The 24,117-nt window shown below is 39.8% G+C and overlaps 2 protein-coding genes across 4 annotated transcripts; one reads left to right on the forward strand and one right to left on the reverse strand.

Annotated features, from left to right (window-relative positions):
- The first annotated feature begins 2,504 nt into the window (after positions 1 to 2,504).
- On the forward strand, positions 2,505 to 20,041 carry LOC137951720 (putative E3 ubiquitin-protein ligase RING1a). Of its 2 annotated transcripts, XM_068798586.1 has the most exons (10): positions 2,505 to 2,716; positions 2,843 to 2,888; positions 13,661 to 13,719; positions 14,833 to 14,914; positions 16,263 to 16,383; positions 16,471 to 16,512; positions 18,545 to 19,075; positions 19,161 to 19,268; positions 19,365 to 19,580; positions 19,658 to 20,041. In XM_068798586.1, the coding sequence occupies exons 1-10, from the start codon at positions 2,620 to 2,622 to the stop codon at positions 19,688 to 19,690; spliced, it is 1,335 nt and encodes a 444-aa protein (XP_068654687.1). In that variant the 5' UTR covers positions 2,505 to 2,619; the 3' UTR covers positions 19,691 to 20,041. The 2 variants fall into 2 exon arrangements, with proteins under 2 accessions (XP_068654687.1, XP_068654688.1); XM_068798587.1 differs by lacking the exons at positions 2,505 to 2,716; positions 2,843 to 2,888 and adding an exon at positions 3,326 to 3,374.
- A 61-nt stretch (positions 20,042 to 20,102) lies between these two features.
- On the reverse strand, positions 20,103 to 22,561 carry LOC137951719 (protein RICE SALT SENSITIVE 3-like). Of its 2 annotated transcripts, XM_068798585.1 has the most exons (7): positions 22,222 to 22,561; positions 22,054 to 22,104; positions 21,743 to 21,871; positions 21,514 to 21,619; positions 21,356 to 21,397; positions 21,193 to 21,249; positions 20,103 to 21,094 (listed from the first exon to the last, which is right to left on the reverse strand). In XM_068798585.1, the coding sequence occupies exons 1-7, from the start codon at positions 22,350 to 22,352 to the stop codon at positions 20,318 to 20,320; spliced, it is 1,293 nt and encodes a 430-aa protein (XP_068654686.1). In that variant the 5' UTR covers positions 22,353 to 22,561; the 3' UTR covers positions 20,103 to 20,317. The 2 variants fall into 2 exon arrangements, with proteins under 2 accessions (XP_068654686.1, XP_068654685.1); XM_068798584.1 differs by having other exon boundaries at positions 22,054 to 22,561.
- Positions 22,562 to 24,117: the final 1,556 nt, after the last annotated feature.

The following is a 24,117-nucleotide window of genomic DNA, read 5'->3' on the forward strand; positions in this document are numbered from 1 at the left end:
GACCATCTGTGAAGACGACTGAGGAAACGGGTGATGGATCGAATGGTGGGACTCGATGGAAAAACATTGGGTGCTTATATAATGGCTTTGTGAGACTTTTTACTATATTAATTATGGTTTTGTGAGACTTTTTATTATGAGAGTCATATAAGATTTTTTTATATTTGCTCTTAAACACTTTCCTTAAGTTGGAGTTTATAACTTCAGCCTGTAATGAAAAGGATTATTGATCTTTAATTTTTTTTTGTTGAAAAAATTTTTAATAAATGCAAAAAACTTCATTTTTTATGCTCCCCCTTCCTTGAATATTTTGGTCAAATAAAAATTACCACATGTAGAACAAAGTACATTTTTCTTGTATTTCTTCTTCTACTTCTCCCCAAGTTGGGAATAAAATATAACATATATACCTAGCTTAGACAAAATACAATATGCGAGAAAAAAATCACTTATAGTCGTACGACAAAACTCCATATACCAGACAAAACAGTCATAGTCTAAAACACATACCGCTCAATTTTAAAGGTAGAAAAACTACCTAACTTTAGGGCTTAACAAAAAGACTACTAATTTTTTAAGGGTAGTTCAAAACACAAATCACCAGTTGGGTGAAGAATACAAGACTTGACTCAAACTGGATGTTAGACACACTCCTATACTTTTTTGGTAGTCGATCTAGACATTGCTCTAAAGTGAGATGATAAATTGAATAAATATTAGAGGAAAACAACTTAAACTAGAAGGAGGCAACTATACAACACTCATACTTCTATAGTGACTTTAAAAAAAAAAAAATCAAAGGAGACTATAACGATAGAAACTTAATAAACTTGACCAAGTATAACTTTTTTGGGGTGACCACGATTTTTCAGAATTAACTACGCAGAATATACACAACCAAGTAAGAAAAACACAAAGCAAGATATTGCATACCCAGAATGAGCAACACTCATGGAGTGATTAAGTATTTGATACTTCTGATATCGTTATCTAAAAAAATATAGCTCAGAATCATAAATGGTTTGTTGCTCAAGAAACTAGGTGCAAAGAGCTTTAAATTGATACCTAATTTGACATAAAAATCTTTGTTTTAAATATTTTGTGACCTCTTGATTTTCTTCGTTTTATAGCATGACCTTTATATACTCCAATGAGAATATCTCCTTGAATATAGATCAGATTGATGTGAAATTTAACAAGTTATATTTTAGGTGCAAGTGGGTATCTAGGATAATAGAGTTAATTTGTAATTAAAATATTTTTCACAGTACTAATAAAGGTGTCTAGAAGAGGAGAACAATACAACACTACACGTTCTCTCCTCTATCTTTTTGTGCATGAACTCTCTCTCTTTCGCTTTTTTTTCCATCTCACTTTCTTTTCTTACTAAAGCATGCAGTTTTACAAAAGGAGGTATTTTAGTTATATCAATTCTTTATAATAGTTGTTTAATTTGTTTCTTACTTAGAAGTTTCTGAATTATGTAACTATTTGATGATTTTTCTTTTATACCAAAAATTAAGAGCTAATAACAACAATTTTACCACAAAAAAATTTATCGATATAAGAATTTATCTATTGGTAATAATTAGCAATAGACTTACCTATAGAAATTAAACCTTAGTTGATAACACTTTGATACCAATAGAAGTGACAACTAAGATTTAGAAATAGCGTTATGGTATTGCCTTATTGTTTGTTGTCGGTCCATCTTGAATAATGCTTGTGTTGCATGCGTCTCGAGAGTGGAACACATATAGCATTTCTCAACGGTGTCTCACAATAATGCATCTCAAGATAGCTATAACCTCACATAAGAAGACCTTTCATGGTTAAAAAGGTTTTATAAATTAAATATGATTTATATAATTTGTTTACTTATTAAAATTTATAAAAATAAATAAATCTATTTTAATTCTAAATTTTTAGTAGAAAGAAACTCAAAAAGTCGATAAAAGTCAAAAGGTCACTTATACAATAAGTGACAACTAAGATTGACAAATTTGGTCCATCATGAACAAAATTAGTATTGCATGTGTCCCAAACATGTCCCTAGTGGCATTTATGAAATGCTTATGAAGATTGCTCTTACCTTGCACTCGAAGGCCTCTTTTATGGAAGATGAATTTATTTATAAGGGGAAATATAATTTACATAATTTTATTATATTTATTAAAAAATTCAAAAAAATTTGTAATGCTTTGATACTAGTAGACCATCTCTACACTAAGTGACAACTATGATTGAAATTTTTTGATATAGAATCCCTTATTGTTTGTCGTGGGTCCATCTTGAACAACTTTTGTGCTACACGCGTCGCGCTTTGTGGGCATGGACCCCAGATGGCATTTCTTAACTGCGTCTCACAATAATGTGATCTCAGAACTTTTCTCGCCTCTCACAGGAAGGCCTCTCCCTGTAGGTTTTGCGTTGATGCTTATGGTTTCATATTTTAATACCGTGGAAACAACCTCATAAGAAATTACAACGAGGAAAGAGAGCGGAGGGAGAAAGCAAAAGCGAGCGAGAGAGAGAGAGAGAGAGAGAGGACGAAAGTCATCTGCTGTTATATTCTGGATTTTGGGCCTCCGAAATTTTCTCTCGCACGAGGACGAAGGAATGCCTGCGCAGAAGCGCTCCGCCTCCGACATGGAGAACGATGACGATGACTCTCCCTCTCCTGTGCAGCAACAACAGCAGCAGCAAGAACAGAACGGTATTCTGAAAAATAAGATCTTCTCTGGTTTTTCATTTCCAAATTTCAAATGGGACGGCAACGAATTCTTACTTTCGTTTGTTTTTCTCTCTAAAAATCTACTAACCACCTTCTCATCCCTCTCAGATTCTGAAGGAAGCCCTCCCTCCAGTGTTGACAAAGACAAAGACGAGTACGTTATTTCTCTCGCGTTGTTTTATTATTCTTGTTTATAGTTTTCTTTACGATGTTGTTGTGTTGATCTTTCAGCTCCTTGGCTCGTGTTTGTTACTCATTTGCATTTTTTGGAACTGTTCAGATGGCATAGAAGCTTGCCTTGGCTCTGCTAGTATTTCTCTGTTTGTCTCCGTTCTCGCTTCGTTTGTTTCGCGTGCCGGTTCCGGTTGTTGCTCTCAGAGCTTAGACGGCGTGATTTGACGACCAAATTCTAGTATTCGATCTGTATTTGGTTGTTCCGATTCTTTTTTCCCTTCTCTGGGTTCTCGTGTCGGAGATTCTACGGAGTGCACGCTGGGAAGTTCTCTGAGAGCATGCATTTGGCTCCTTGCGATTGGCAAGCGGCTCTGAGGTTGTATACTTTCTTCAGGCGTGGTGATGTGGTTTCGGGTAGTCGCCAATGAAGCAAATTTGATCTAAATCCTTCGGGCAAATACTATGGGTCAGTCTGGGGTGCTGTTTCGTGGTTGTCGTCTAATCTTCCTTGTTTCTCTTCGAGAGTCATTTAGAGGTGGTTAGTTGGCAAATTCAGAGCTACGAAGAAATTACGTTTATCTATTCTCCAAACGTAACGCTTGGCAAGGCGCCTTTTTCACCTTAATATTCTACGCGTTGGATGTGTAATTGGCTACAACTATACTATCACTCAAACAATAAATAGTAGTTGATGGGAAGTGTTCTGTTTCTTATACTCTTGCATTATGCTACAACGTGCCCTTGTGTCAACTAACCCGAGGTCTCTGCTATGCAGGATCCAACTTCTTCAGCCGTTTGTTTTGATTTCATATATCTTAGAGGTTGTTTCACCTTTAGAGTTCCGATTTATTGATCCAGTATCAGTTTTGAGGTGCCTTGTGCTGACTCGTCAATGTCATCATCATAGCCTTATATCAACCACGTTGTGGTTTAAGTGAATTCTCTTCTTCCATTCCTCTCAATGATAATTCCATTGATGGCTTCAAGTATTTCCCAATTCCACCCTGTCGTTTTAAATATTCCATCTTCATTGATAATTACCATCTCAAACGGCCTTCTCTCTTTTTGCTAATTTTTGGTAGTATTTAAATGTGACATGCATTTTGTTAATGTCTTACAAATTTCAGTCCAGAATGGTACAACTAGAGCTAGTCCTCATTTTTCTCTTTCATTGGAAACTTTAAAACGTGAAATGTTGCATAGAGGTATATTTTTAGTCTCAGAGAAAACTTGTAGTTTTGGTGTAATGATATATATTGCATCTCTCTGTACACCATCAAACTTTCTGATCCATATCATACTTGTACAATGTAATAAGAAGCTATAGAAATCCTTGACCTTAATGCAGAGCACTTTGAACAAAAGGAAAGTGTTTGGAATGAAGGCCTTATGCGAGTGATACTAATATTCTGGTAATTTTTTCTGTGTGGATGCCCAATAGTGATTGACCTACTTCTCTTTGCTCTCCAAATAAATGAAGGACAGATTGTATGGGAAGTTCCTTTTCTTTTCTAGTTGTAGCTTCCCCTTCTTGGTGGTGCCCCCTGTGCCTTCTCTGTATTAATAGATTCCATTTTCTTTGCTGTCTTCAAATAAAAAATGCATGGAGAGTATGAAGCTCCGTTGTGTCAGTTTGGAGAAAAGGAATTCCTAGTATATGTATGTTTATCAGATGGTTGCTTGGGTCCTTAAAGATGGACTTTGTCTGTTGAAGAAAAATCAGATGCAGTTACTTCATTAGACTGTTATTTCATATAACACTTTTTTTTTCACAATACCAACTAGGTAACAAATTTAAGAAATTTCCATTTTAAGATTTGCATATATTGTTGCCTTTCGTTCTTTTTGTATAGTTATGCCTTGCTGTTGGTAATCCCTTATTATTAGAAAAATGGAAAATGTAGATGTCATGTCTTTGGACTCTGTGTTCAATAGTTTTCAATTTAGAGGGGAAACATAGAGTTTCCCTATTAGTTCTTTAAGCACAGAAGAACTAAAATCACTAGTTCTACATATTTTATGTAGTGGTTCATCTATGTTCTTTTCACTGATCAATTTCTGTTCCTAAGAGAACTCACAATGACATCTTAGAAATTTTTATTGCAATAATTTTATGGGAATGTACTTTCTTATGAGATACTGATGGAACCCAACAGAGGAAGAAGAAGCGTACCTGCTAGACTTCAATGTTCTAGGTCCTCCCAATGCCTGAATGCTGTTATGCCCTGTTGGAAGATGGGCTCAAGCCCACGAGCTCAAGACAAGAAGCTTACACGTCAAAGGAGTGGCATATGTGTAAAATATGGTACTTTCCATAAAGATGGCATAGAAGTGTAAATATGTGTTCCTTTTATGTCTTTTGTTTTATCAAGTTGTAGCCCTAAGGGCATTGTAAAACTATAAATAAAGGCATTGGCTAAGAGGTAGGGAATTGAAGCACTCTCCTCTCTTTCCACAAATTCGTCCAACCCTCATTTTTCTTTTTGACGCAACCCTCTTCTTCCTTAATCCAAACTCTCTCCTTCCACGTTCTTCTTCTTTTCTTCTTCTTCTCTCTTCTTCTTCTTCTTCTCTTCTTCTTCTTCTTCTTCTTCTTCTTCTTCTTCTTCTTCTTCTTCTTCTTCTTCTTTCTTGTTGATCTAAAATTCCTTTCATGAGATCCTAAATTCTACATGCCCCCCTCCCTCGTCCTTTGTCTTCCTTATTCCCGTTGCTGCCCTTATAACTAACTGTCCTTAGAAGGATAGTGGTGTTGGTGCTCAATGGTCCCCCATTGGTGGGATTCAATGCCTTCCCCATACTCTCCCCCCCCCCTCTTCCTCTCTTTGAGAGCCACGTTGTCCTTAAGGTGAAAGGAAGAAAACTGAGAGATAATGGTGTCTAATGTTTCCATGTTGCTTCTGAGTCAGGGAGGTCTTGCCTAAGGATTAGCACCTCGGGTGGTTGCTCTGGAAGATGACTAGTGTCAAGTACCTTGGCTGGATGGATCGAAAGGGTGAAGTTATTAGTGAGGCAAGCGGGTAACGGCTGAGATATTTGTGGGTGTGGGGTGGATTTCTTGAGCTGGCTGACATGGAAGACTGGATGGATTTTGGCGTGGGTGGGGAGGTCTAATTTGTAGGCAACGGGACATACCTTTTCCAGCACCTGGTAGGGCCCGTAGTAACATGGATTGAGCTTCTCGTTGGGTTTAGATGCCAAGGATATGAGGCGATAAGGCTGTAGTTTCAAGTAAACGAAATCATCTCCCTGAAATTGGATCTCTCGGCGGTGGCGGGTCCGCATAAATTCATTATGTTTTGGGCCTTGGTGAAGTTGTCTTTAAGTTCTCGTAGGATGGCATCTCATTCGTATAGCTGCTGGTTGACTTCCTAGACTGGTGAGGAAGTGGATGGAAGGTTTGAGGAGGGATGGGGGATCCCTCCCATAGAGGGCCTTAAAAGGTGTCATCCCAACCGCTCAATGGTATGTGGTATTATACCAGAATTCTGCCAATGGGATTCATATGGGCCAAGATTTTGGATGATATCCCACAAAGCATTGAAGGTACATCACTAAGCATCAGTTGACCACTTCAGTTTGGCCATCCATCTGTGGGTGGTATGTCGAGCTCATACGGAGTTTCATACCGGAGAGTGGAAAGTGTTCCTTCTAGAAATGGCTGGTGGAGACCTTGTCTTTGTCGGACACGATGGATCGTGGGAAGCTATGTAGACAAATAACTTCCTTGGTAAAGAGGGCAACAATTTGTTTGGCGGTATAGGGGTGACTGAAGGGAAGAAAGTGGCCGTATTTCGTCAGTCTGTCCATCACCACCAGAATAGCGTCATAGCCTCGGGCTCTCGGAAGTCCTCCTATGAAATCAAGGGAAATGTCTTCCCACATTTGGAGGGGGATTGGAAGTGGTTAGAGTATCCTTGCTGGGGAGAGGTTGTTGTATTTGCTTCTTTGGCATACTTCACAAGAGTCCACATACTGTTGTACATCTTTTTTAAGACCCATCCAATGCAGCACACTGGCTATTTTCTTATATGTGCAGAGATACTCAGAATGACCACCAAAAGGAGGAATGAAACTCCTTGAGTAATCGTGGAATGCATACTGCTGAAGGAGGAAGAACTGGGCCTTTTTTTAACATCAAACAACCATTGATGAGTGTGTAGTGGGGGTGGCTCCTGGGGTTGACCGGCATGTCTTGCTGGATCCGCTACAGGTGGTCATCTTGCTGAATTTCATGCTCTAAGTCTGCGAGTCCAGTGAATCATGCAATTGGGATGGGATAGGGTGAAGGATTCGTTCTTTTTGGACAAGGCATCAACAACTCTGTTGTCTCAACTCAATTTGTATTGAATCTCAAAGTTGAAACCCATGAGTTTGGCAGCCCACTTTGTTGCTCTTCGATCATCACCCGCTAGTCCCATAAGAAACGGAGGCTACTCTGATTAGTCCAAATTATAAAATGTTGCCCATGAGGTAGGGCTGGCACTTCTAGACAGCCAAAACCATGGCCATGAGTTCTCTTTCATATATGGATTTCAATTGTGCTTTCTCTGAGAGGGTTTGGCTGAAGTAGGCGATGGGCTGCCCTTCTTGTATAAGGACTGCCCCGACTCCCTTTCCTAAGGCGTTGATCTCGAGGACTGCCTTGTCAATTCTGGATAGCCAAAACCATGGATATGAGTTCTCTTTCTTATACAAATTCCAACCGTGCTTTCTCTGAGAGAGCTTGGCTGAAGTAGGTGATGGGCCACCCTTCTTGCATGAGGATTGCCCTGACTCCTTTTCTCGAGGCGTCAGTCTCGTGGACAAATGTCTTGGAGAAATTTGGCATGGCAAGCATGGGCACCGTAGTCATGGTGGTTTTTAATTATTCAAATGCAGTCTGTGCTTCTTGATCCCATGAGAAGGAGTCCTTGAGTAGGCGAGTGAGGGGTGCTGCAATTTTCTAGTAGTCCTTCACAAATCTTCGGTAATACCCCGTGAGACCAAAGAATCCCTGCAAACTCTTCACATCCTGAGGTACTTCGCACTGGAGCATCCCCTTCACTTTAGAAGGGTCAACCGATACTCTGTTGCCTAGAAATCTGATGTCCCAAATAATCTAGTTGTGGCTTGTTGAAGGAGCTCTTCTTGTGGTTGAGTACCAAGTGATTGTCTGCTAATACCTGAAGAGTCTTCCTTAGATGGGCCAGGTGATTAACATGATCCTTACTATAGACAAAAATATTATCGAAAAAGACGAGGATGAACTTGCGGAGATACGGCTGGAAAATTTGATTCATCAGAGCTTGGAAGGTTGAAGGAGCATTGGTGAGTCCGAACGGCATCACTAGGAATTCATATATGTCCTTCATGTGTCCGAAACACCGTTTTGGGGATATCCTCCGCCCATACCTTGATCTGATGTTATCTGGACTTCAGGTCCAGCTTGGTAAATACCTTGGCTCCTTCCAACTCATCCAACTGTTCTTCAATGGTAGGAATGGGGAACTTGTCAGGAATAGTGATTTTGTTGAGAGCTATGTAGTCAACACAAAAGCGCCATCCCCCGTTTGTTTTTTTGAACCAGTAAGACTGGATTGGAGAAGGGGCTGGTGCTTGGTTGTATGATACTGGCTGCAAGTATTTCTTTCACAATTCGCTCTATTTTGGTTTTCTGATAGAATGGGTACCTGGAAGGTCAGATGCGTGGGGGCTGGCTATTAGCTTGCAGAGGAATCGAGTGGTCACACGGTTGAGCTGGTGGTAGCGCCATGGGGGGTTGGAAGACCTGGGAAAACTCCGCGAGGAGGTCCGATAGTGTTGCTAGAGTGTCGGTGGCCGGATTCGTATCTAGTTGAGGGCTGCCGTTGTATTCCAACAAACTACTCTGCCCTTCTTGGGCTATGATCTTGGTCATCACCTTTAGAGAGACTTCGACTTTGGATAATGATGGCTCCCCTTGGAATTTTACCTTGCGACCATTAACTTCAAACTTCATAGAGAGATTTCGCCAATTTAAACAGACATCTCCTAGTAGCTGGAGCCAAGCCACTCCTAAGACAACCTCGGCACCTTTCAAGGTGAATAGGTAGAAATGCTGCTTAATTCTCACTCCCTGGATGTTCAACTTGAGGTCGGGACAAATGCCATCACTGCTGATACTATAGCCGTTTGCCACTGTCATTGCGAAGGTGTGACCGTGGATCATTGGCAGCCCCAACTCTTGAACCAGGGTGGTGCTGACGAAGTTGTGGGAGGTGTCACTATCAATCAAGACCACCACTTGCCTGTCGCCGATCATCCCGCGTAGCTTCAGTGTGCTGGTGGTGGTGACACTGCCCCGGAGGCGTGTAGGGATAGAGTGACGAGTTGCTGATTGGGTTGGTCTTCTTTGTTCTTAATTAGCCCCTCTGATTCCTCCATCGTGCCATTGCCAACGCTCTCTCCGACAACCAGCATCATGTTCAGCTGGGACAATCGGCATTGATGGCCAAGGTGGAGCTTCTCGTTGTACCTAAAGCAAAGGCCACAATCGTGCCTCTCTTGCGCTTTTGCCTCAGATAGCCGACGAAGGTTTGGGGAACGTTGCGGCGGAGCTGGCAGGACAGGGGCCAGCGGCTGTGCCTACCACAGAGGTGCCGTTGCGATTGCCGCAGTGGGCGAGGCCCTTCCCTTTTCGGCCGCAAGGATGTTCTAGGACGAAGTTGGGATGATCGTCTCAGTGCTGCGTCCCGACCCACCCCATTTACTCTCTCTCTCCTGAGCCGACACTGAGTTGCATTTGTTGATCCACTCCATGAGTTCAATGAGCGAACTCGGCGGGTTGACTCGCAACTCGGCTCGAATTTCCACTCTTAAGCCCGTGACGAACACCCCCATCAACACTTTGTCAGAGGCTTCAACCAGCGGCGACGAGAGCAGCTTGAAGCGCTTCCGTCTTTCTAGAGCTCCAGAAGGGACTCATACAATGTCCCGGACTGCGACGGCTTGAACTGGTGGAGGTCGGCCGCCCTGAGCTGCTCCTAGCTCGCCATGGGAGCTCTGCGTTCCATCATTTGGAACCAATTTAGGGCTCGACCCTACAAACAAACGACCACTGCTTGGATCCGCTCCTCCTCTTCGACATCGTTGATAGAAAAGTATCATTCCGCCCGATGAAGCCTGCCGTATGGGTCGTCTCTAGTGAACACCGGTAAGTCCAGCTTTCTGACCCTTCTTTCAGCATTTTTTTATCCCAAAGCTTCATTCCAAGTGTTGCCAGTGGCTTTGTTGGTTGACGATTCCCCTATCGGCAACTTCCTTTTCTCATGGCTCCAATATCCGATTTCAGTTCTTCCTTCCCATTTTTCAGTCCCGACATCTCTTTCTCCACCAATTCCATTCTCCCATCCATTTTCGACTTCACCATACCCGGGTTCTACTAGCTCTGCTACTAGATGATGAAACCCAATAGAGGAAGAACAAGCGTACCTGCTAGATTTCAAGGGTCTAGGTCCTCCCAATGCCAAAATGCTGTTATGCCCCCCTCCCTCATTCTCATGTTCCTTATTCCCTTTGCTGCCCGTATGATGCTCAACTAACTGTCCTTGGAAGGATAGTGGTGTTGGTGCTTGGTGGTCCCTCATCCATGGGACTCAATGCCTTCCCCATACTCACCTTTTGGGCTATTAATTCCCATTTTGCTCTTCTTTGTATAGACCCAAGTTATCAAGGGTTTGTCAAATACATTGGACTCCAAACTTTTCCTTACCATTTACTTTGTTTCTGGTTGAATACCCATATCTCACATATGTACTTCGAAGATGATCCAATGCTCTATATGGGGTTTTCTAGGGCATAATAATTCCTCTAACAATACACTTCTATTGGCAAATTGATCTTCTCATAATTTTATAACTTGCTTCATTTCTTTAAACTTGATGAATCTTTTTTTTTTTTTTTTTTTGAGTAAAAAGGTGTATATTTCAATGAAGAGAAGGGAAAGAGTACAATACCTGGCTAAAAAAGACCTTCCTCCACAACAAGATGTTGGAGGGAAACGCCTAATTTAGCCTGAATATCTGCTAGATGATTAGTGGATCTAGGAATGTATTTCCAATTACATTGCAATTGAAAAAATAAATTACAGATATCATCAAACAGATCCCAATGCCGCCAAGGAGGTTTAGAGAACTTCTCACACTAGTTGATAACGACTTTTGAATTTCCTTCAATGCAAAGAGGGCCCACCAGCCGTTGCTTGAAAAGTTTTAAACCATGATACAACCCAAAAAGCTCAGCAGTAGTTGAGTCAGATAGTCCAATCGCCCCAGCATAGGAAAAAAAAAATTTCCATTTTCGTCATGGATGACCCCTCCAAATCTGTCAGGTCCAGGGCAGCCAAAAGCGCTTCCGTTAAACTTGATGAATCTTAAAATACAGAAAAAAAAAACTGGTGGAAAAACTTTTGAAGAACTTAAGGAATTTCTTATTAATTAAGAAGAAAAGAAGCTATGATGAATCCCTTTCATGGTGTGCCACTATCACTTGCGGTTGAACTGCAGTGCTTCGCATGAGTGACTGCAATGAAGAGTGGGATGCTTTTGGCAGAAGGAATGCACCGTCATGGATGATTCTATTGCCGCTTTCTTATTTTGAACATTTACCTTGTCCCACAAGTTTGTCTATGCAATCTTAATAGTGATTTGTGGACATCATTCAGAGCGTTGTAGGTTCAGGTTGACACAATGTACCCATGCTGTTCCACTGTCATTGAAAATGTTGTATGCTCAGTTTGATGCAGTAAATCAATGTTTTCACTATTGCTTTATATCCGTCAACAAAGCTCATGGCTTGAACATCTTACTGTGAGGAATTCTTCTATGCACAACCTCCATTCATCGATTCAAATACCCATTGTTGAAAGTGGCAAGGCACATGCAAGAGGCAATTCTGGTTTTAGTCCCGGGTTTTTATTAAAATCCAGAAATGCTCAGAGAGTGCCTCATGACAAGACAAAAGTTGCTGAAAGTACTTGACCATGTGAGAAGTGTCATGTATTTCCTACATATCTGTAGTACTCCTGTCTAGTACAGATAGCTGAGCACATTTAACAGTGGTAACCTTTCCATAACTGAATCACATACTCACAAGCACCCTGAAAACCCTTAAATTTCTTTGATCCAGAAGTCTGAGATTCAAATGGAGCCAATAGTAAAATGCAATATTGGCACTCTTGTGAGTTTACATTCATATATACATGATTTCTTTCACTCGATCCCTTTAACCATTTTTTTCTGAAAATATTGAATAAAGTTGAAACGACAAGAACCACGGCAGTACCCAGATTATATCTTTCAACTTGACCATTTAAATCAGATATGACTCCAGAATCTGCTAATCTCTTTTATAATTTACTTTTCATGTTTAGTTTATCCTATATATCCTATATCACTATATTGCTTCACTCAGCATATGCACACTGTTTGCTCCTAATAAAACCCGAAACCATTTTGACTGACCTTGAGACTCTCTTTGAAGAAAGATTTCAATACTAGGCTGTTCTCTTTCCATCTGCATGATAGCTCGCCCCCTACCACTCCCTCTGGTTTTGTTGCCATTCTGTTGGAAAAAGTGACAGCATGCTTGTTAGCTTTAGAAATTCCTTTTCTTACCTTGAGAATTTGAGAAGATAACATCTTCCTGCTGAAAGGTATCATGCAGATGAACCACTGCATTACCTCAGATAGACAAGTTGTAAAAATACTCCCTTTGTTGCCTTAGCTTCTGTTGGATTGTTCCCTTCAGGTTCTCTTTATAGCTTCCAGAAATCCTGATTGGTCCCTTACTGTTTAAGGGGACTCTGCTGCTGTTATCAACTGGTACAACAAGAATATTGAATATTATGGAAGAAGTTATCGACATCGCTCAATATCTTCACATCACTCTGAGATACTTCTTGAGATTGGCAACTCTGTTTTTATATTTCTCATTGTTGTATTCATTTGGGATGTACTTTTTGTGAGTTGAGATGTTTGAGTTTTCTCCTCCTAAATAAAATCTCTTGAAATTTCAAAAAAAAAAAAAAATGTTGTTTTCAAGGATTGGTCAGGGAAAATCCTCCAGCATGTGAATTTTCACGCTGAATTGCTGGAAATGAATTAGCAACCACAAGCAGTCGGTATAGGGTTTTGATGAGATCCTACTTTAGGGCTCCACAACTTCTCATTAGCCTGTTTGTGGGTGTTATAATGCAAGTAGTTGTTTAAGGTAAAGCTTTAAACAGTTTGATCTGTAAGCAGGTTGTTTAGAAACAATTTTTTGTAGCATTTGAATCCTACACAGGTTAAAGTCAGGAAAATCCTTTGGTTATTAGTTGGGAAGGGGTCTTCAACTTCGGCTAGTCATTGGGATGGACCTAACTTAACTTAAACATAATATCATAGTGGATACCAATACATGGGGCCTGATCTAGAGTTGTCCATGTGTAAGAGCTATAAAGAAAGCCCACACATCAGGGGGAGTGTTAAGAGTAGCATTGATCCTAATGAAAACAAACTAAAAATTTTATATTCACCCCTACATATATATTTGCATATAGCATAGAACCATTTACTTGGGTTAACATCTGCATTGCTTTTTCTTTATTCTTTTGTATTTTTTACCTCAAGAATTTAGTGTAAAGTTGTTATCGTACATGTCTACATATTTTGTTTCACTCAATTTTTTTGTGTTTATCAAATACGTTACTTTAATCGTCAAATATAATTATTTCTTTGTGTTTATTTACAGATTCATCCTCGTCAAGTTGTCGGAAATACGTAAAGAAGTGCAGTGCCCCATATGTTTAGGTACAATCTATTGAAAAACATTATATTTTTATAATGTTCAGACAATGATATTTGCTGTTGGCGATAATGGGTGTTGCCAGTATTGTCTGTTCCCTCTAATAAAATTGCTTTCTTTTCAAATAAAAAAAGATATTTGCTGTTGGTGGTAGTAGGTTTTGAGTTCAGTACTTGAAAACAATATTTTCTGTATCCAGTTGTGTAATCATGTCAGAATTTATATCTCTGAAATAGAAACTGATAGTGGACTGTTTCTTTAAAAATCCTGTACTTGTAGATCCCTGTGAATCAGCTATAGAAATTGTAAACCATCTGAGGTAGTGTTTTAGCTTGTTGAAGTTGACTAAGATATATTTGAACTAATGTAGCTTGGTTATGTTCTATGTACCTTTATGTGCTATTAATACTTATCCCACATGATGCTGAGCCAGCCTCTATAGTGTAGCCTATTTAATGTGAAGGATGAAGTAAAAACCCCATACTTTTGAGATATTTTGGGCCATGGTAGAGGAAATTTTAAAACTCATGGTTGTTTCCACTAATTGTTAAATGACTTGGCTGAAATAGCCAAAGTAAACCATTTTACCATCAGCAGAGATCAGGTTTTGAGGATTCTGAATATATGTACTCTCAAAAGTATGAAACATGAGTTGAGCATCATTAGCAGATTCTCTTGAAGCTTAATATGATCATGGTAATAATCATTTATGTCCGAATGCATGCAACTTATTTTACTCAGGTCTATTTTCTTAATCCAAAACCTGATGGGCGTCCTTTTATTGAATGATCTCTTTCTTTAAGCATCTTTCTGGGCCAGAAATTACAAAGAATCATTTAGTTGACCATTTTTAATGTTTTGGTTTATCTTCTTGGAACATTGAGAACAATTTTTTTTAACGTATTGCCACTAAAAATCTTTTTTTCTGATTTATTATTTTGCGTTTACGAGATAATAATTACTGAAATTCTCTGGGACCATTTCAAAAGCGAGAAAGAAATGCTCCTGGGTGCTCTTTTCTAGCTTTCTCCTTGTACTTGTCTTTTCTTTAAGAGCTTATGCATAGGTTCAGACGAAGTGGCTAATATCAGTGGCTTTGAGCTCTTAATATTTGGCAGGGATTATTCGGAAGACAAGAACTGTGATGGAGTGCTTGCATCGATTCTGCAGAGAATGCATTGACAAATCAATGCGACTGGGGTAATTACATCCTTCTGTGCTTCCCATGTATTCAGCTACTCTAGAAAAGGCTGGAGAACATCTTTGTTGTCTTTTCTGAATTTTGCATTTTATGTCAAGCAAGTCATGGATTTTGGAAATGAACTCAAAACTTTCCTTATGAGAGACTTATAAAGTGTTAAGAGTGAGAAAGAAAAAGAGATAGGAGAAAGATGGAAAGAATAGATGAGAACAGAGCAGGGAGTGAGAGACTTCAACATGAAGTGATACTTCAGTGACCAATCAACCTTTTAAGCCACTTTATGAATAAGCTTTGAGTACTGAGAGGAGTGATAAAACACTATGAAGTGGGGACTGTATTAGGATTTACAACTCCTAAAGCTAATGACTTTGGCTTTCTAGATATTTGAGCCTTTCACCTGTGAACAAACTTTTTAAAGGCTTTAATTTACTTGGTGATGGAGTGAGGGAAACATGCTACACAATCTGACTTTGTTCCATCAATGAAGACACTGAATATAAAATTACTTCATAATATTAGTAAAGTCTTATACAACTGATTTAAACTCTTGAATACTGTTTTTATCTATTTCTCTAGCAAAGTGTTGGAAGTAATTAATTTTTTGTTTGGTGCAATGGCTGAGCAGTCCTCACTGTTTTGTTTTTCCTCTTAACATCTTCTCTGTGAGTTTGTATTTGCAACTTGTAAATTGGATTTCTTCATTTCTCATTCTTGTAATTATTGGCAAAAAGAAAATGATAAATGAAGTGTTCTAAAAAGAACTACTAGTGCATTGCTTTCTTCTAAAATGCCTGCAACTGCTGCCAAGATTGCTTTCAAATATTCATGGGGCTCATTGTTATGCCATGAAGGGCATAAACAGAGTCTTGCATTGCAATAATACATTTAGGACAAGGTTTTATTCATGCTGGGTTAGCATGAGTAGAGACTTCCTACGAAAATAATAATGTTTTGACCATTATAATCATCTTTTCAAGGACTTCAACATGAATAAGATCAGCATCCTAGCAGAAAGCATTTTTATGCTCCAATTCAATCCGTGGTTAGCATCTGCAACTATCATGGTTTGGATTAGAATATATGATATTACACCACTCTTGGGTGGGAGGGCTTCAATGATTATGATGATGATACTATGCCTTTCATGTTGAAAAGATTTATTAGTGGTGCTCTACTTTTGGGGTTTGTACATTTGTGCTGCCTCATTTTAATGTGTCACTGATCTCTTTATGCTTCATTTCTAAATTTTTACTGTGCCAATACCACATCCACAGACATTTCATCCACTAGCTTGTAAATAGAGAAGAGATGCATTATGATAAAGACTAACAAGTGGCTTTGGGACAGCAACAATGAGTGTCCTGCATGCCGAACACATTGTGCGAGTCGCCGTTCTTTGAGAGATGATCCAAAGTATGATGCCCTCATTGCAGCTCTGTATCCAGATATTGATAAGTACGAGGAGGAGGTAATTTTGGTGCCACCTAGATGTTTATTTTTCTGTATGCTGTTGTAGTCTGACAGTTTTTTCCCCTATTGGACTCCATGGGTGCAGGAATTGGCTTTTCATGAAGAGGAAAAGAATCGCAACAAGCAGGTGATCACTTTGTTTAGTTTTAGCTCTTCTATTAGTTGGAGCTCAGACTGTACGTGTAAATAGTTTGGGTTCAGACTGGTTCCTAGACATATACTCCTGCATTCCGTTTGTTTAGGGGTCCTATAAATTTTATTGGATCCTTTTACAAATGTGGTCCATATCCTTCTTTTGCACAAATAATATACATACTGCGATAATCAAAGCCAGTGGCCCCTACAAAATCATTTGTTTTTACGTGATCACTATCAAATGAGATAAAAATCAAATTATATCAATAATATGTTAAATTTATTAAGTTACTTGTACTCAGTCCATTTTAGATCTGGATCCACATTACATTGTCAAATGGGAGAATTTGGATCTAATCAACTGTTGCTAGGACTTCTCTCTACTTGAGATGCTAGGGATTTCAATGATCATGTCTGATTACCTGATTATTCAATAGAGATGGACAAGTTGAAACATCAAAGGAGTTTGTCTTTTGCCAATTTTTTCAGACATCTAGCTTTTGGGTTTTCAAGACGAGTAAACCTGAGCATGCAGTTGATAAACTAATATGGAAGCCCAACATTAATGGCCGATTCACAGTTGCATCCGCCTACTTCCACAATAAAAAATAAGATTACAACTTGCATGAGCACAAGGCAAACTTGGCATGGAAGCTCTCAGCGCCTAATAAAATCAAATTCTTTGTGTGGACGGCCATCAGGGAACAAATCCTCACCTCTGACAACCTCCATAAAAGAGGTTACACTGCCCCCGATCGCACTTGTCCCCTTTGTGGTGTGTGCAATGAGATAGTCCAGTATTTTCTCTTACATTGTGACTTTTCATGGCAAGTTTAGATGAAGATTGGTCTCCAAATGGGGCTACATCAGGACCTTGTTGGCACCTTTGAGATGGTTATGGGGAGGCGCCTTCCTAAGCTGGGCAAGATAATTCTCTTGGCATGCCTTGCGCATGTCCCATGGTGTATATGACTAGAGCGAAACAACTGAAGATTCAATTCCAAGGCTAGCAACCCGGATAATATAGCGTCTCAGGCAGTGGGCCTTATTTCGAGCTAGCTACATTCTAGGAAGGAGTTTGCTTCTCTATCGGGCGTCTCCCTTCGAGAAATTGAGGTTTGATAGGGCACATGGCGGGCCCTCGTAGGAATCCGGTTATGGCTACCTGGGATCCTCCCCCTTACGACTGCATCAAACTCAATTTTGATGGCAGTGCTTTAGGCTGTCCTGGGCCGGCTGGAGCTGGTGGTGTTTTCAGATATAGTAGCGGAGATCCTATTTTATCCTATGCAGGGCCGGTGGGTATCGTTGATTCAAATACTGCTGAAGTGAGTGCTCTTCTGTTCAGCCTCCAAATCTTTAAAGAGCGGCTCCATGGCAAGCTGATTATTGAAGGCGATTCAAAGATTGTTATCAGTTGGTGTTCAAAAGAAAGCTCCCCTCTTTGGCGTCACTGGCCAATCATTGATTGTATTGCTGACATTGTGTCATCCATTTATTGTAATTGGAACCTCATTCCTAGATCAGCTAATTCTTTGGCTGATAAATTGGCAAAATTTGGAACCTCCCAGCAATCTCTCATTGTTTGGGAGGGTTTCCCCTCGTGTAATCAGTTCGTTTGAGCTCTCATAATAAATTCAGCTTCATTTAAAAAAAAAGACGAGTAAACCTACATCTGGATCTTATGGCGTTCAACCAACCAATCTTTTTTAGATGTTTAAAGGAGTTGTAGTTACAAGCATACTACCTTTTACTATATTCAGGCAAGAGCACCAAATGTGGGTTAGTTCCTAGTGCAGAATTGCAACTTTAATATTTATAATGTCCTTAGTAGTAAGTTTTGACAGCACCAGCTTTCTTCACCTGCAAATAAGATTTGTATAAATGCATTAGTTTTATGTTAGTTATGTTCTGATGTACTTGTTTTTTGTTTTGTTTAGATGTGAAGATCATTAAAAATTTATCTAGTTCTTAGAGTAGTACTGGCTGGAACCTAACTCTTTATTTTTGCTTTGTTGCCACAGATTCAAGCATCTATAGCTCAAACCTTTCAAAGACAATCAGAAGCACTTGGTCGAAGAAGGGCAACAGCAAAAGCAACAGCTGCAGCTTTAGCAAGGAAATCAGGTAGTTATCGAAGTTCAAGTTATTTGAGAGGGAGAGGTCGGCAGTGCAGAGACACGGGAGGTGGTTCTGATGATGACGACGATGATGTAAATGGTAACGAGGGAGGGAAAGATTCATCTTCTGCTGATGAACCCTCTCCAGATGTTAGACCAAGAAGAAACAGGAGGTGGGGCCCCCATCGATTTTCTTCAGCTTCAAATGCAGATGGGGTCCATGATGATAACGATGAAGCAGAAGTAAGCAGGGAGAGCACTGGGGCTTCACCAGGGCGAGCAGGTAACCCTGAAGTGCTTGTCTGGGGCAGGGGAGGTACACGTAGTCATACTCGATATGGAAGCCTCAGTGGTTCAAATGGTAAAAATTCAAGGAATAGTCGGGTGGCTAAGTTGGTAGATTACCTCCGAAACTTGGAGGAAAATGACAACGAGGTGTGTCTCAGGGTTATCCTGGCTTATTCTTTTGATCCTGACTTAGTTGTTTAGATAGCTGATTGGATTCCGTTTCCCTCTCCAGTTAGATGTGCATATTACTCTTCTTCCTATAGACGAGGAAAGTGTACCAAGCTTGGAAAGACCACACCTATGTTGCCGGCCTTCCTTGTCTATAAGACACCTTTGCCAAGTGAATATCTCTATCCAATCTGATTTTGGGTTATTAATTTGTCTATAATATTTAAACTCATGATTTTAAGCAATATGTTTCTGTTGACTCCTGCAGTTTATATCTCTTCAAATTCCTGTCCAAGCAGAAGAACTTGAGATATTACTAAAAGTGCCCAAGTCCTCTTCTGGTTCTACTGTTAACGCATCAACATCAGGAAACGATCTAGTCAGGGACTCAAACTCTGAGCCTTCTGAAGAGATGAAGGAGATGCAAATATTGGGAGATGAAGAAACACTCAGAGGTTTGCATGCTTCAAGTTCTGGCAACCTGGTAAGGGTTCTGATGAAATTTAACAACAAAGACATCCTGCATTAGGTTCTATTTACTAACGTCAGTCAGTTTTCTAGGTCTTCATCTACCGATCGAAACCTCCCAGTTAATGCTGATCAAATCCGTAAAAAAGGAGAAAATAGAGAAAAAGTTTCCGAACTGCTTACAGGGACATAATTGATATCAGGAAGGGAGACGACATTGTGCAGTCCATTTATAATTCTACTTGTGTTACTCATTCTCCCATTTTTGTATAGTTGTTGGGGTAGAGAGGAAAAGTACCTTGTGTCACTGTTCTTATTACAATGAAAAAGATGGGCTTACATGTTTGCACTGTTGCATCTTACCTGTAACTTTTTTCTTTTTATTGGAGCTGAGTGAAGGAATTGAAATGTACTTGTTCCTGGACAATTTGTCAGGTAGCTATCAATGATCTGTATAAAATCAAGAAATTGAAGCTACCAGGGCACCTATCTAGTATAAATCCGAAAATGAAAATGAATAGAGAAGTGAAAGGCGAAAGAAAGAAAGCAAAGTAATAGATCTGAACCACAATGATCCTACAAAAAACGAGTCACAAACATGATCAACAAGCCAAATGGTGGCGACTGTACCTAGAGAAATGAAAGGAGCTCTCAAGAAACAAAAAAACAAAGAAAGACATGACGAACATGTTGGAACATAAATATTTACACATCCAAAGCTCTCCCATAGAACAAACCTAAATGTGTCGTGCCTCAATCTAAGAAGGTTTCCATGATATCAGAATAGATTCCTGCTTCGGAGCTCCTATAATCTTCCACAGGGTGATGTTGGCGATTGTCCAGGGACGACGACGACGACGCAGGAGTCATTCTTGCAGGCAACGTGAAGCTTCTCTTGAACTTGTGCTCCATCTTTCTGGCATTATCCGAATAGCTCTCCAAGCTCAGATACTCGCTGGCATTCGTACTAGCCACCTTGTTCTCGCTCCCATTAAAATTCGAGGCTTCTGGGGGAACTTTCCGATCATCCCCATTAACGCAAAAGCTCGCGGGTGCTCCTGGGTTCTTCCCCGCCATTGCAAATGGGTGGTGTTGGGGCTGTTTGTTGCCCAAACTGTCTCCCCCGAACAGAAGCTTGGAGTCCTCCGGCCGGCCTGTGAGAGCGTTAAAGAAAGATAACCCATTTGGCCATTTCAATTCGGAGTCGTGGTCTGGCATGATTTCTTGCATCTGAGCCTCGTTGGAGTGTGGAAGGAGAAAGAGATGGGTCTCATCCTTGGTGGGCATCCCCATACGAGCTGAGCTGTGGAAATTGGTGGAGGTGGCGGAAGGTATTGGCCTCTGGCTCCAGTTGAAGATCGGAGGGGAACGAGTTGCAGGGCCTGCCGAGATCTGCTTGGTTGGAGTGGAGGATGGTGAATTCGTGTTCCTTGTTGAAGGGAAGAGTTGGGAGAGATAAAAGCCTGACTGATACCCAAGAGATTCAAAGGTGTGTCTCATTCTTAACACAAAGTGGAGATCTTCGGGAATCTGAGGACAGTGTAGATGAAACAACATAGCAGATGAGGAAATTTGACTCATCAAACTAAATCAAATGAGACCCAGAAGGGAGGGAAGGAAGCACTCACAATCTTGCAAGAACCCAACTGCAGAAGTCCATGTCCAGCTTGAATCACAGCTATGGTCTGTTACAAATACACAAAAGACATGGTTGCAGCGACTGAAAGAAAACCAGAAGAGGAAATGGGAAAACAAACAAAAAGGAGTGAAAAGCTGCAACTTTTTTGTTACCTGAATACCAGAGTTGAACTGATCAGTCCATTCAGGTGGAAGCTGCATTTAAGACGAGAAAGAGATTATCATTTTTATAATTGCCAGTTTTAATTTAGACGAAATAGCCCAAAAAAAAAAAAAAAAAAAACACACTTAGTGACGTTTCCTGAACATACAGCATCAAAAGAGCTCTGCCAGTAGTTAGAGACGTTCGGTTCGCATTCAGAAGGTTCCTTGAAAACCCATTTATGGCACTTATCTGAAGCAACCTTGCCCATCAACCTGTTCAATCCATCAATCAACCAGTAACCAGAAATAACAGAAAAAAAAAGAAAATTCATTTTCTGATTATTTCTTAAACTAAACATAACGAGAAAAAAATATAACCACCTACCCAGTACCCACCCTTCTCCGTAATTATACAATTGGATGGACATCTTGCTGAAGGCTTTCCTGACTGGATCTTCCCCATCCATGTCTTCCAAGCACTCTGCTACTCTCGGTCGGCAAAACCCATCTTCCCACATCAACATCCTGTAGATTTTGAGAAGAAGCCCAGAAACAATATTTCAGTGAAAAATAATAAGAAACGAAGAAAAACCCAATGTCTTACAAATTAAGCAAATGGGTAGCTTTCTGCCGGTTCCCTGAATTAATAACATCTCTAGTCTACACCAACACTCTCTGCTTCTTCATAAATATGAACTACTACTTACAAGCTTCCGTTGTCGTCGCCCACTTTGCAGCCATTTCCACCCCGCGACCTCCTGCGAGCATAAACCAGATCAACATTAGTAGAAAGACAAAAAAAAATCGAACGAGATTGTGTGAAAAAACAAAAACGGAAAAAAGGAAACAAAAAGAAAGAAATGGCAATTAAATACGGGCGAGGGCGAATGGTCCAGAAGACGGAGTAAGTCCAGTCTGAATTAAGACAGACGTTGCGAAGGGCCTCATGGAGGGCCATCATGCCAACCGCTTCTTTGCTCCTGTCCGAGGCTGCCGAGCCCACCATCTCTCTCGCTTTTCTCCTTCCCTGTTTTCTCTCTCTCTCAAGTCCCTATATATGTCTCTCCTGCTGCTTCACTCTGTGTCTGTTCAATCTATATATATAAGTGTAAAGCCGAGGAGTGGTAATCTGTAGCAGCTGTTGGGAACACCACTCACTTTCGCAAGCAGAAGAGACCCTCTGTTTCTCTCTTTCTAACACCTGTTCTGCGACTGTCTAACGTAATCTGCTCTGGTAATCTCCAAGGGGAGGAAGGTAAAAGAAGACGAGGAGAGCAGGTGACTGAAAAGGGCCAGCGATGCTTAGATACAAAATCGGCTCTTCAACATGAGAAGCTCGTCAGAAGCTCCTTTATTAAGCCCCACCATTTTTCATTTTGGTTGACAAAAGTAATTCTAAAGAAATTAATCATATTAGAAATAAAATTACGAAAAAGTCATTTTTGGACTCTTACACCTTAAATTGTTTCCTGTGGGAAATTCTATAATTAAAAATATTTTAATTATTCAATTAATCTAAAAATAATGACTGATGAATGAAAAAAAGAAACAAAAATGTTATTTGGGGAGTCAAGAGAGCTTCTTAGGAACTTCTCATGGAAAAAAGATGCCTCCAGAAGGGGCCGCAATGAAAGGGAAAAGAAAATGCAAACAAGAAATTCGGTGGGGACAGCTTTTATCAGCTTTCTAACCAGAGCCGAGAAGGAACTACTGCTACATACAAAAAAACAGGCGAAGACCGAGTCGTATTTACCAAAACACCCTTTATTCTTCAACGTTTCAACTCTCTAACGTAGAAGGGCATTTACGGTATAAAAAAATTAAACTTATAATTAAATAAAAAATGTCAGAATTAGAGGATCTTGGCGATTTCGGTCCACAGAGGGGGGGGAAGTCACGTGCGCACGTGAGGTGGCGTGTGGGTCGGTGCATCGTTAAGCATAAAGAAAAGAAAAGAAAAGAAAGGCGGAGGAGCGAGGAGGGGTAAAACGGTAAAAGAAGAAAAGGAAAACGCAGGAATTGCGGGTCCCTGCCCCCTTGCCTGCGGACATCCTCTTCCGCATTGACCGCCCGGCCCTCTCCTGACCGTATCTCCTCCACCCGGGCCCACTCGCACCAAACCTCTTTATTCATTCTCGGCTCTTTCTGGATTTTTTTTTAATTTAATTACAAGTCACACGTGTGGGTCTCATTTCATCTAGGATTAATATATTAAAAAATATTAATTAATTAATAAGATGACAGCTTGCTTAATGAAGACTTAACTGATTCCAATAAAAACTCTGCACATTTTAATGACTTTTGTATTTGTGGTTTTTATAATTTGATGAAATCACTTCCAAATATGACATTATGTTATTCAAATGAAATAAAACATTTAATAAAATTATAGTTTAATTATTTTATTATTATTTAATTAATAATAAAATGTTATAAAATTAGTATAATTTTTTAGGTTTTTTTATTTTAATATTTTTAAAAATATGAATATACTATTTATTCAAATAGGCCAAGTTTTCCATCCTTTGTAAAAACATGCATTAATAACAAAAAAAATGATAATCTTATCCCATTTAAATAATAAATAAAACATCAGTTTTTTAGTCTTTTTAGTAGAAGTCTTATTTATTTAATTTTTTTAATTCATAAAATATTTAAAAAGAAAAAAAAGAGAATATTAGAAATTAATGAGGCAAGGATTGAAGCTCAGAGGCCATAAATGTTTCCTTTTTGTCACAATTTTGGCTTTGAAACTCTCATAGTAATAAATG

Source organism: Aristolochia californica, unplaced genomic scaffold, assembly GCF_029961685.1.
Source record: "Aristolochia californica isolate CCGP_79_NKW_82.1479 unplaced genomic scaffold, dmAriCali1.0.hap1 SCAF_15, whole genome shotgun sequence".
Classification (NCBI taxonomy): Eukaryota; Viridiplantae; Streptophyta; class Magnoliopsida; order Piperales; family Aristolochiaceae; genus Aristolochia; species Aristolochia californica.